Genomic DNA, 13225 nt, shown 5'->3' with positions numbered 1-13225 from the left:
GATTTATCATTGGAAACAGTGCAAACCAAAAGACAGAAACACTATCTTTGAGAAAAAACTATCAGCCTAGAATGCTACACTCAGAGAAAACACCTTTAAAAAATGAAAATGAAATAAAGACTTTTTCAGACATGTAGAAGCTGAAATAATTCCTCGTCAGCAGATTTACACTATTAGAAATATTTCGAGTAGAAATCTTTCAGTTAGAAATCTGGATCTATACCACAGAAAGAAGAGTACTAGAAATGGCAAATGTATAGGTAAATGTAACATATTTCCCCCTTATTTTGAAAAGCCCTTTTAAAAATAAGACTGTTATTAACACAAATCAATTAAAAGTAAAAGGACAGAAAAAGATATGCCACACTAACACTAATTAACAGGAAGCTGGAGTAGCTCTCTGAATATCACAAAAAGATTTCAGAGAAAAGAATATTACCAGGAATAAAGAGAGTCATTTCATAATGAAAAGGGGTGATTAAGAGGACAAAACAATCTAAAATATTTATGAACCTAGTAAGAGTTTTATAATACCTGAAACAAAACTGAGAGTACTGAAAGGAATAAATTAACAGGAAAAAAACAAAAAACACACTTTTTGTTTTACAGTTTAGCTTAAAATGTAGTTTTACTAGATTAAACACATTCCAAAAAATTTGCTAGTATTTTTCTAGGTTAATAATACACTCAATAAAAAGCCAGTCCCCTGGGTTCCATTACCTTCTCATTAGCTGCCAAACCAAGGCCAATGTTAGAGTGCGGTTTCCTTCGTTGAGATCTTGTCCACCAATACCAACCAGGGAAAACTTAGCTTGATTCTTCCCCAATTCCACTGCATAGTTACAATTCTCAAGCTGTTAATAAAGAGAAAGGACAACAATCTGATATAATGTTCTCTATGGTGATAAATACCATATAAAATAAGGTAATAAAAATAAAGACACAAAATGAAATAAATATAGTCAAACTAAATGATCTCTCATCTCTCTTGGCTCTGTAATTATAGGATTCTAAACCAGTCAAAGAAATCTCCATCTTTTCTTAAATAGAACCTCTCATTTCCACCAAAAAATATTCATAGTATTCTCTGAATGTAGTGCAAAACCAAAATGAATTCATCATTATGAACACTTTCGTGGTTATATCACACTACATAAATAGGTAGCCATGCTCAGGTATCTGTCAGTAATATTCCTAAAATGGCTGAACTCATAGAGATTGACATGGACAATCTGGATTCTTTATCCTATGTGCACATAGTGGACTGACATGTGGTTACACATAGATCATTAAGAGTCACAGAGATGAGAAATGATGAGAAATGTTTGTGCCAACGCCATTGCTACTTCTACAAAACAATGTGTTCCCACGGTGTTGACATTAGACAAACTATTTGTACAAGTCAAACTGTCAGTACCAAGCTCCAATTCTTTAGAAAACTAAAAGAAGGATCCTGCTGGGGGAAAAGCAACCCTGCTTGCTCTAATTAATTAGCATTTTTACATCATAATGTTTAAAGACATTCGACATGGAATCATATAAGTAATCAAGGGAAACAGTGGACTCACTTTGATAAGACTATTCAGGTTTCTGATTGCTCTACTATAATTTAACCCCTAGATAAACACTACTTATCTAAGTTTGGCCTCCTGATAAGGTATTCACAGGTTGCTCTTGCCAGCTTGACTTCACCTGCCTACTGGAACATCAGAGGAGTCATTATTTACCTTCTTCATATTGCCCCCCAGTTTGGGGTATGGTGGTTTGTTTACTCTGTTCCAATCAACAGGGACTTTAATCTTTTCATAGAGCTGGAAGATGACCAGGGCGTCTGATAAGTCACTGAACAAAAACAAACACAAAAGAGTTCTCAGACAGTCAACACTGATGAAGGGCCTACAGTGGGCCAGACAATTTTTAACATATTAACTCAAGGAACATTCACAACTTGGGAAAATTGCTATTAGCAGCTCCATCTTTTGAGGTGAAGAAACTCTGACTCAGACATTGAGGGAACTTACTTGAGGTCTCCCCACAAGACTCTCCCTAGGCACTTCAGCCAAAACATATTGCTTCCAGAAAAAAGAAATATGGCTCTAACAAATGGCATAGGAGACGACCACAAACTTAACATTTATTGTTTTGCCTGTTTGTGAGTAGATCACAGACTGGCCACCTGTAGTATATTTGTTCTTTTGCTGATTTTGTACTAAGCCCACAGCAAGGCTGATGTATGAAAGTGAGTTTTTCAGCTGAACATCCAACATCTGCAGGTCAGTTTGGCACTTCTCCCCTTTCTCACCAAGGCACACACATTTTGTGAAGAGAATTACACACCATAGCAGTATTTGAAATCTTGGGGGATTTTTCAAGGTCTTGGTGTCTCACATTAGGACAACTCCCGAATCTTCTTACCTGTACAAATGATTGACTCGAGGGTTAACGCCCAAGGAGTTCATCCAGTTCCTAAATGTCCGCTCTTCTCTTGTCTCACCTAAATTGATGAAGACTGGTTATCTTTCAGGACATAGAAAATATGCCTGATCAAAGTTTATATAAAGAGGCTGTAATAAAAACTAAAGTAGAATGAAAAAAATTAATTAAATAAACCCTAACAGATTTGGATGCGGGTTGTTATTCTGTGTTAATTTTTTCCATTTCAATTCAACAAATATTTCTGTGGCATCTGTTAGTAGTATACAAGATCCTGTGTGTGGGTAACTGTTCAGGGCTGGCCCTCAAAGGCTTACACTCTTTCTGGAAAAACAAGACTTTTAGGCATCAAAGTGAGATCATATAAGCTAGAGGGCTAATATATGAGATAGACACATTTGCTATTTGAGTTGAGATGGGGGAGAGTATAGTATGGGCTAACTTTGCAGGGAGTAGAATTTGAGCTTTACCTTATAATGCTAGTAAAATCTGGATAGTAAAGAGGAAAGGGGAGAAGATTTGGGGTGGTGGTAGTAAGGAATGAGAGTAGGAGAGAGTGTAAATATGAATACAACGAGAGTGACAGGCAAGGTCTTATTAAAAGCATCAGGAGTTGACTTTTCGGGCATGTGTGTTGTTTAGCAGGTGGAGATAAGGCCATCCAGTGGCTGGAACCAGAATCAGAGGTCTTCAAGTGCCAGATAGCACATTTGGGTTGATATATCAGACAATGCCAGTCATTATGGCTCTTTTTAAAAATTACTATAATAAATTCTTGATCAAAGCAGAAATAGAATGACCGCAGTATTGTGCTGCGCTTGGCAGCAGTGTGCAGAAGCAATGTAAGGTAATATGCATTTAAATTAAATGTGCAGAGGGGATAGATTGTGTTTGACACTAGCATGTGGGCACATTCAAGTGCTTGATGAACGGAGGAATAGGTCCCTTGGACCTACTGAAATAGTTGGTGTATAATTTAATGAGTCCAGAAGAGCAGAAAGGAAAAATAACCATCGAAAAGCCATCTGCAGGAAGAATTATTAGTATTTGCTGATTCGATACCTTTAGGGGTGAAAAAGAGGAAGATATCAAAGTGGAGTCCAGGGTTTTTGATGACTGGAGAGAAAAAAGTGGTATGAGTCATGGAAATGGAGAGTTTCTAAAGAAGAGCGAATGGGATGCGGGGTAGAGTAGAAAGTCAGTGGGGGAAGGAGAAAGGATCAATTCTGTTTTGTATATGCTGAATTTTAAGTGATAGTGAAGGACCCAAAGGGGGATACTCTAGAGGCCGCTGGAGATGGGTGATTAGAGGGTCTGATATATATATATTTGGAGTCAAGAAAATGCATGGAACCCTGACCACAATCTATCAAACCATACAAATGCAGCAGTGTTGGAACACTGCTTGATCTTGGCATTGATTTTTTGGATTGATTTGTGCATTTTCAGTGAGACTGAAACATTGCAGAAAAGGATCAAATAATACTTCAAATCTGCATTTGCTTCCTTTGGCAATATTCATTTAACATTAATTTTTTAAAAATTTATTATCAGTTTATTTACTATTACTGGTTTAATATAAAAGATACAAATGAACAGTCAAATGAAAAGGTACATTGGGCAAGTTCCATAAGGGTCCTGAGGGCAGGATCTTCTGTCCCCATGGAGGTTAGCGTGTGCCACCCTCTGTGCAAGTGGGAGCACCCGTTTAACATTAATTTTGTTTTGATTTTTCTGCTTCAATATTGGGACTAATTCATGATGGGAAAAAACATAAACATCTCTGGCACTTTCACCTGTTAGAAACTGACTAAAGCTATCCACTTTTGGTTCAATTTTAGGGCATTAATCTCCAAAATACAACTGTCAGGGATTCTGCCTCAAAATATAATTGTGTGCCTCCCATAATCCAACTCAAAGAAACAAAACAAAAACCAAAACCTCAGTAAGCACCTCCTAGTATAGTTAAATATCATATTTGGATGATGAGTGGCTGCAGTTTCTTGCCTCTAGGAATTAACGCTCAGTTCATTAAGTACATAAATCAGGTTTTTGGAACTCAGGATTAATTCATCTAATAATTAAATGCACTGTCGTGCCTAAAACTATTCTGATAATGAGTGAAGCCTATGTGTAATGGATGTGATATAACAGTACTTGATTATTCCTGCTTGCTTGTAACTGACTTGATTAAACTATTGGTTCTCTTCGTTATGTACAGAGAACTGATGACCTGTTTGCAAATCTTCCCTGACATGTGAACGGGTATATATTTGCTTTGGAGGTGATTTTGAATTGCCTAGAATTGTGAATGTGTTTCCAAACTCTTCATCAACTGGCTTCCACTTACCTTCAAGAGCACCCCAGTCGATGTCCTGGTTTTCTGGTTTGTGCAGGGCAGGATATCTATTAAAGAGGTTGGCAATGAAAGCCAAGTTCAACTTGGGGTTCCCTCGGACAACATCTGTGGCTGTGACAAACTGCCGGCAGCCCAGCCTCTCTGCCTGCTGCAACATGCACTCTGCCCTCTGGATGTCATCTTTCTCCTACAATGAGAAAGGATGTGTCAAGACTGGGTCAGGGCTCTCCATACACAAAGTAGATGTGGCTAGCAGATAAAGAAATGGGCATCTTACTGAAACCCTTAGTGTTTAACTTCAAATAAACACTTAATAACAGCATGTTATTACTTATGTTCACTTGACCCCAAATCAGAAAGTCACAAGTAAAAGGAAACTCAGAAGGTAAGTAATTAAGTCCTCTCATCTCTATACGGAACCATTTCAGATGAATGGTGGGTTTTCCTATTTTTAAAGATATTCAGTAGATTTTACAATTTATTGTTTAAGTGGATCTTAATTATTTTCAACTATTTAGCTTACTTTTTATTATTTCTTGCACAGACTTCATGAGATTTTGTCTACCAAAATGTTTGTTTATTAAATAACAAATTATATTCCTATTTTCATTTCATCAAAGATATTTACTTCTGCTAATAAGAACTTCTGGTTAATATAACTACCTATCTCACACTGAATTGGTATACTTGCAACTTAAACAAAATTAACGTGATGAGTTACTTAATATCACCATTGTCACTAATAAATATATAACATCAATTTGGCTTTTTCAGACTTCATATTGAGAACCACTCATAAACATATTAAAAGTCTATTCAAGTAGTTCTAGAGAAACTCCACTCATTTGTAAGCTGACTAAATGTTTGTAAGACTAAAGTTTTGAATTGTGGCCCACTGTCCTTAAAGCTCTCAAAAGCCTAGGAAAACACCCATTTTCAGAAAACAGAACTTTAAACTGGAATTATTTCTTCCTATGATTCTTTACGAGAGAATATTACACATTATACGTTTCATGAGCTTTACTTCTCATTCAGGAATACGTTAGCTTTAAAATGAACTCGTTGGATTTAACTCTCATGATATTAAGTGAGGCAATTTCTCAAGGTCAATATAAAAGTGGTGGCAAAACTGAAGTTTCAACAGTCACACCCATGTTGTGCTCACTGCTTTACGAACCTCCAAATCAGACACTTCTAAGAACTCACACGGTCCTGCCCAGTCCTGTTCTCCCACTGCCTTCAATGATGAAGTGAGGCAGGATTGTGGCTGAGTGAACTTGAAGCCATCCTGGGTTTAGATCCTTGCTGTCCTAGGTACTGGCTCTGTGGCCATGAGATAATTATTAGCTTCTTTGACCTTCAGCTTTCTCAGCTATGTTTAACACTTAACTTTAGTGATGTTTGCAAGGATTAGAGGCTGTGTATGCAACACGCCTCCCAGAGTATCTGGGATACTGAAGAAACTCAGCAAGTGGGGGATTCTTCTTTGTTACTATTACTAGAAGAAAAGAGCCCCAGCCTTGCATCAAATAACTTCCAATAATCTGTTATATGATCTTGGATTTATTAATAAATGCTTCTGAGTCTCAATTTTTTTTATCCCTAAAGTGAGAATTTATTTATGTGTATAAATATCCCATCTATTTTCAGAAATAATACTCAGGTACGTAAGAATGGAAGTAATAATACTTCTTGGTGCTGGAGAGCTTATCAAAGGATGGGACATATACAGAAGTGCCTAGCATGGTAAGTGGCATTTAATTGGTGTTAGTTTCTCTCTTTCCTTAATGTTTATTTCCAGATTCAGTTTCCCATAATTATCACCTAAAACTGTTAACAGGTTTTAATAGTTTTCATGGCTTTTGGCAGAGATGTCACTCATAGAACCCCAGAGTCAGGGTCATACAGGTCAATGGAACGGTCAACTCACAGGCAGCATCATGTTCTTTAAACACGGCTTGAAACACGGCCTTACCCTTAGTCCTGACATGTCAATAACAACAGCAGGGATACCTTCTTCATCTCCCTTTGGAGCAACCTGTTCAAGCAGGTGGTAGTAAGCCTTTGAGTCCTGTGAGAAATTAAGAAATTACAATTTCAAATTACATACTTAGCACAACAATAATTTTCCAAAAGCAAACATTTCATTTCTCATTCGACTATTATTCAAGAATGCAACTTAATTAACAGAGCTGAAAACATTTATCAATTTGAATTTTCCTTTGTCTGTTTACATATTCTATGTGCCTTTCTTTTTAAAATGAGTATGACAATTAAACATACAGGACATATACAAAAGGCAACCCAAAGATATAAATACTATTCTTTTTTTCTTGGGGAGAAAAAAATTTATTTACACATATTAAATTATATACAGGAAAATATATATACCTTTATATTGCTGTAGAAGTCAGTCAGCTAACATTTAATTTTAAAAAAGTGACAGAAAAAGGAAGCAGAAGTTTAAAAATACCTTTAAATGGATCATCAGCAAAAGAGAAAGAGTTTTAACAAGCAGTTTTTATGTAAAAGGAGAGATATTAAAATGACAAGTGCATGTAATGTTTATCTAGAAGCTAGAAAATGTGGTTAAGTTTAGTTATAGCAGATTGGATATAGATATTGAATTCTCATGTTTTCTTAGATTCTGGAAATGTGCTTATTGATGAAAAGAATTCTCAAAATCATGTCTTAAAATTATAAATGTATTCTCATTCAGTGAAAACATGCAGACTTTCAAGTAATTTATTTAAACCATTTAAAGAGATTTTAATTTCTCTTAAAGATTGAAAAATCAACTTTTGTTATGTTGTTTTGTTTTGCCAACTAGGTAGGGCCTGAGGAGAGCAGAGATATGCGCACCACCTGTGACAACAGAAAGAGGAGAACAAGAGAATGCCAGCCATTGATGTTGCACCTGGGGAAACCGAGTTTTACCTCTTTTCTTTCTGCCTTCCCCTCCTCTTACTTTTCCCTGTAGCTATTTTGAAGTCAGTGAAAGTTCCATGAAGGTGTTAGGCACGAATAAAATCTGTCTACCACACATTACATCTGTTTAGCTTTGCTAAGAGTCACCTCATTTCATCTGATCCTAAGAAACCTTTCTCACTCACTCTAGTGTGGGCATTCTCCCCACCTTTGCTGACTTGATGTGATCGAAGGGCACCAAAAGTTGCCTGTTGCTCAGACACACATGTCACAGAGCTAACCTTGGCTGGGAGGCGGCTGTCCCTAAGACCAGGCCGCAGCACTGTATCAGTGCTCAGCTTGCCACTTCCCATGTCATACAGATACTTCCCAAGTCCAAAACAATTATTATTCTAAAGAACACAGCTTTTCAGTGATGGGTAATCAGGTAAATTTATGGCTTAGATTAAGCAGCCTAATTTTGGCTGAAAACCTTAAAAATTTTGGCTGAAATAATTGCAGAGCTTAACTGTTGCGCACAAAGGGAGATAATGGTTTCCAGCACCCGTTAAATTCCAGTTAGGTTGGTGTTGCTAGAAGACAGTTAATAAGCAATGAAAATGGTACAGTTAGAAAAATGAATCTGGTATTATTAGCTTAGGTCCTAAGGAATGGGGGACTTAACATCTAGAAGCTTCACTCTAACTGGAACCATGCCCAACAGACCCTGAATTCTATAACCAGGGGTCCACAGCAGGTAGAAGCCATCACTCAAAGAATTATAAGTCTGGGTTGACCCCTGGTGAGTCATGTGACCTTTCCTCTGACTCTCCTTGGAAGAAATTTCTTTAAGTTTGAGAAAGTGGAGACAATTTTTTTTTTTAAATGCTGCATCCATCATCTCACACCATTTGCTCCTTGAGACAGCCTTCTGACCTTCCTTACTGCTCCTTAAGCTTTTTCTATCTTGGTTCATCTGTCATCAATAACAACAGCTGTTTCCTTTCATGTTGACATGGAACTTTTCACAAAATTGAAAAACCACAGTAACCACAGTGCATGCTGTCCTCAGCCTTGCCCCTTTTGGATCTCTGTTGTAGGACTGATTGAGTTTTCTACATGTTCTGGGATAAATTCTCATTTCTGAAAATTCTCATTTCCAGAATCATTATCTTTTAAAAATCACTCTGGTTCATTAAAGGAAAACCTTTCAAGAAATTCACGAGTCATTTTAGAGAGGCAGTATGTATGTTGGTCAAGTATATGAACCATGGAGGTCAACTGCTGGCTTTGAATTCTGACCCTATCCCCAGCCATGTGAACTTGAACAAGTTACTTAAATTCTCTTTACCTCTGTTTCCTTATCTGTAAAATGAAAAAATAATAACCCTTATCTCAAAGGTTTGTTGTGAGAATTAATGAGTTAATATGTGCGTAAAGCAGTTAGAACAGTGCCCAGCATGCAGTAAATATGATGTTTGCTAGTATTAATGTAATTAGAAGAGTCCTCATTTAATTTTTTTAAAGGAAACCCGATCTGATGGTCACACTTATAAAACCAGAAAAGACATTACAGTCCTACACATACTTGAAAAGCAGTCTTATCTCTTGCCCTTACTCTATCTCATCCTCGCCCCTTTATTTCCTGATACCGAAACTCCCAGGGAGAGCCATCTCCCTTTGGTGCTGTGTAGTCGCTAGGACTTCAGATGGATCTGCGTGTGTCCCAGTGCTAGAGCTGCACGTGGCCTTGAGAACAGCAGGGGCTCCAAAACAGCACCAGGCACGCTCTAACTAACCCTAGCACGCCTTAAGAGATTAAGGATCAAATTCCCTTCACTGCTGCAGTCAGTCAGTCATGTTCAGACTATGCTCCTACCTTGATGTCTGTACTGAAGTTGCTGATTTTGGAGCAGCCCGCGGTTTCCAGGTGGTAATTAGCCCATCTGAGTAGGAGTTCCTCGGGGGAGAGTTTCATCAAATCCTCCAGACTCTCCCCTTCTCTCAGAAGAGCAATCAGAGCTGAGGAAGCACAAAAGACAAAGAGAAATGAGTGTAGAGGGTATTTGGGAGTGAGTTATAACTTTGATTGAGCTGTGCTGGAAAGCCAAAGATAGCAACATTATCTCTCTCTGGGGTAAAAGGACTTATAGCTCTACTCATGGAGTAAACACTTTCTTATTATTAGTCCCTAAAAAGAGATTGTAAGGTAGTGTGAGCTTATTTATTATCCCTATTTTTCAGATGGGGAAGAAAAGGCATTGCTAGGCCTAAGAATATGGGGGCAGAGCCATGGAAAGAACGAAGGCTTCTGGCTCAGAATCCTCTGCTAGGTCTATCAGATCACATTTCGTGAGATGACAACATTTTTGCTTTTAAGAGATCAATTTTGAAATAATGACAATGTTCTCTTGTATATTCCCATAAGTGTTTTCTATTTCAAATGCTTACCTGAATAATTACAGCATCTTAAAAAATATAATCAACTCTTTCCTCTATGTTTCCCAGATGAATAAGTATTTCTTGCTCAGCCAGAATGTTTAAATTTAGCCGAGGTCATTATTTACAAATCAATAGTCTTTCCCGTGGGTTCTGATTTCTGTGTTGCTTTTTTTGCTTTTCCTTCTTTATATTAAGTTTACAATATTGGTTTTTATGTTACCACGGAATTCTTCATGGTTATTATGACTTGGACATGAAATAAAAGTATATATATGTGTATATATATATATATATATATATATATATTACATATATATGTATGTGTATATATATGTATGTATATATATACATATATATGATACATAATGTATAGTGATTAAAATTTGACTACAGATTTCATATTGGTAGGATCTGAACCTAAGAATCAAAAAGTAACATTGTATTTTATGTACTGCTTATCAAGATCTCCTACTTCTGTTTAAAGGACAAGGCTATAATTGTTTAACTGCAGATAGGATGCTGAGAGCAAATAGAAAAAGATTCACCGCTACGTATTTCGTTGAGAACTTTGAAACCCTACCTATAATTTATTATTGTCTTGGTAAGAAATACACCAAATTTCTTCTAATCTGTTGCTATCACTACAATAAATGAATGTGAACTGCTTCATAAAATACAAGTTAAAAGTAGGCTTGTTTGTTATAAAGTGTCCAAAGGCAAAGTTAATTCAGAATGAGGTTGGAGCTGCAGACAGCTAGACTCAGCTGTAGGTTCTAAACATGCAATATAATTAGTCTGTGGTCTTTAAAAGCTTTTGCTCTATTGTTTAAAAAAATCTGGTCAATGTGGATAGAATCTGTTATATTAATACAATGAATTCAGTATAACTATAGTTTTCAAATATTGAGGATTCTGAGCGTGGCTATCCTGACATCTCCCTTCTACATACATCTCCGCAACACACACATTAATAAAAAGCCATGCCATTAATAACAGTTGAAGCTTTGCTTGTACCTTCATTTCTGCTGAGTTCAATGTCGGCAAACAACCCAATCTTGATGACTTGCCACAAAAGTCCTAGGACCAGGTAAGGCTTCCCCTCCTTTAAATCCTCAGCCCCGATGTTGACCACGTGGCACCCGATGGCTGAGGCAGAGTTTAGAGCCAGGTTCAAATTCTCCTGAGGGAGAAAAAGTATGCAAGTTTTGTTTTTGACTTTGTAGACGCCAAATGATGATTACTGATTGGCAGCAGCAACAATGTTTTAATTCTGGCAAGTTCACAGATCTGGAGGCACTGTCTTCACTAGATTTCAACATTGAGAAAAAGCAGAGAGTAGTAACTGGAAAAGAAAACCCAGTAACCCAGACACAGGGCTTATTCAGTGCCCAATCAAATGAGAACCCTGAGTTGAAGGCCCATCCCGATTAGAATGGAACAAATGAGTCTTATATTTTTCCATCTTGCTCTGTTTTGGAGCCTTCACACTTTACACCTCTGTCAGCCAGAAACAAAAGAGGGCATCTGTGAGGATAGGACATACCCTAATTGACTTGTCACTGGCTATCATTAATAACACAATTATTGATGATCAAGGTCATCTAAGAAAGTAAGAAAACAGCTTTCTGACTTTCAGATTGGGTATTAAAGGAATGAAAAACATACAAATCAAATTCCTAGAAAAGATAGAATGGTTCTTACTAGGACAATTTGTTGAGTATCCATAATATCTAGGAACCTTGAAGACACACACATCTATACCAACCCACAAGTGTGTGCACACACACATGCACACATGTGTATAGATTATATGTTCTTATCATTAACTACAATGCATGTAATTCAGATACAGTTGGAATAGAGTCAATGAAAATTTCAGATGAGAATCTATATACATTCTTGGGTCCACAAAGGAGGCAATATAAAGTCGGAGATGAATAGAAGTTGGTTTTATGACAAATTACAAAACAAACAAACAAACAAACCACACAGGCCACCAGTGAATTGGGAAGGTAGCTATGAAAAGAAAAGTGGGTTTTTGCCCTAGTGTAGAGCTCAAATAATGAGTGAAAAATACCATTTCTCTTTATAGCCAAGATTATGAGTAAATTTAACATTAAGTGCATTTACACAGATATAATCGCCATTGTCCTCTTTGGTTAACAGTTCCATTTTAAAAGTACACAGGGTTGCTTAAATCCAAACAGGATGTAATATATTGTTCATGATTTAAGAAGTAAGACATGGCTACTGAGCAAGTGAATTATAATAATGTTAAAATATCGGACCCCAACATAGAAATATAGTTTACTTACTACTGGTTCTTGTTCCAGTTAATCAACACATTGAAGGCATAAAAGCAAATTATATTTATCGCACTGGTGGCTGTAGCCAGTAGCACTGTAAAGGCTGCCAGAGTACTTCCCGTTTTTTACCGCCTCACTTATTAAAAAGGCTTATCTTTTCAGCTAAAATGCTGTGTATTTGGAATCAGCTCAAAGATAAATTGCTAGGGAAAGTTTGAGTTAAAAGTTTAGCCAATGTGAATTTTATTTTAGCCAACGTGGCCAAAACAAACAAAGAAGTCCCCAACTACTAACACTCCACTAAACTTCTCCTACTTCCAATGTCCCCTACCCCACCCCTGTTATATTAATAAAAGACAAAACAGAAACGTGTCCGTCTGTCCCCACTAGTCATAACAAATCACCAGCCCAAAGCCTGCGTTTGGGGAATAATCTCTGACCTCCTGAACAAGGCTGACTCAATAGTTCTGGTATGCATTCAGTCCAAGCATAGTCCTGTACAAAGGTAACAGAAGGAGGACATACCTGAATGGTGAAAGGGGTGAGTTTCTTTTTGTTGATTGTTCTTTCATCAATTGTGTCTGGCACTGATAGGTTGATCATTTTACTGAAAAAGAAAAAATTACATTAAAGAAAGCAGGCTTCTGAATAACAGATCCCAGTAACGTTGAATTTAAACTCCAGTAATACCATGAGCAAACAAGATGGCAACATAATCTGTGCTACCCAGTGTTTACCTATAAAATCAGTTATACAATTTTGACTAGATTCAAACAAT

The 13225-nt window shown here is 37.0% G+C and overlaps 1 protein-coding gene and 1 long non-coding RNA gene across 4 annotated transcripts in view; one reads left to right on the top strand and one right to left on the bottom strand.

Moving 5' to 3' along the window:
* The window catches only part of LOC141571067 (uncharacterized), a 30875-nt gene extending 23115 nt beyond the window's left edge, over positions 1 to 7760 (top strand). Inside the window, exons 2-3 of the long non-coding RNA XR_012495585.1 lie at positions 6443 to 6538; positions 7623 to 7760. This is a non-coding gene — a long non-coding RNA (uncharacterized LOC141571067). The remainder of the gene's footprint in view (positions 1 to 6442; positions 6539 to 7622) is intronic.
* Positions 1 to 13225, bottom strand: part of LCP1 (lymphocyte cytosolic protein 1) — a 90385-nt gene that overhangs the window by 13570 nt on the left and 63590 nt on the right. For all 3 annotated transcript variants that reach the window (XM_019753558.2, XM_019753557.2, XM_074329980.1), the window contains exons 6-13: positions 12973 to 13054; positions 11156 to 11321; positions 9579 to 9721; positions 6768 to 6863; positions 4784 to 4979; positions 2416 to 2494; positions 1728 to 1842; positions 721 to 854 (exon numbers count right to left, since the gene is read on the bottom strand). In XM_019753558.2, the coding sequence (XP_019609117.2) occupies positions 721 to 854; positions 1728 to 1842; positions 2416 to 2494; positions 4784 to 4979; positions 6768 to 6863; positions 9579 to 9721; positions 11156 to 11321; positions 12973 to 13054 (1011 nt within the window). The remainder of the gene's footprint in view (positions 1 to 720; positions 855 to 1727; positions 1843 to 2415; positions 2495 to 4783; positions 4980 to 6767; positions 6864 to 9578; positions 9722 to 11155; positions 11322 to 12972; positions 13055 to 13225) is intronic.

Source organism: Rhinolophus sinicus, linkage group LG04, assembly GCF_036562045.2.
Source record: "Rhinolophus sinicus isolate RSC01 linkage group LG04, ASM3656204v1, whole genome shotgun sequence".
NCBI lineage: Eukaryota > Metazoa > Chordata > Mammalia > Chiroptera > Rhinolophidae > Rhinolophus > Rhinolophus sinicus.
The sequence above is the reverse complement of the archived record's forward strand: the minus strand, read 5'-3'. Positions and strand labels throughout refer to the sequence as shown.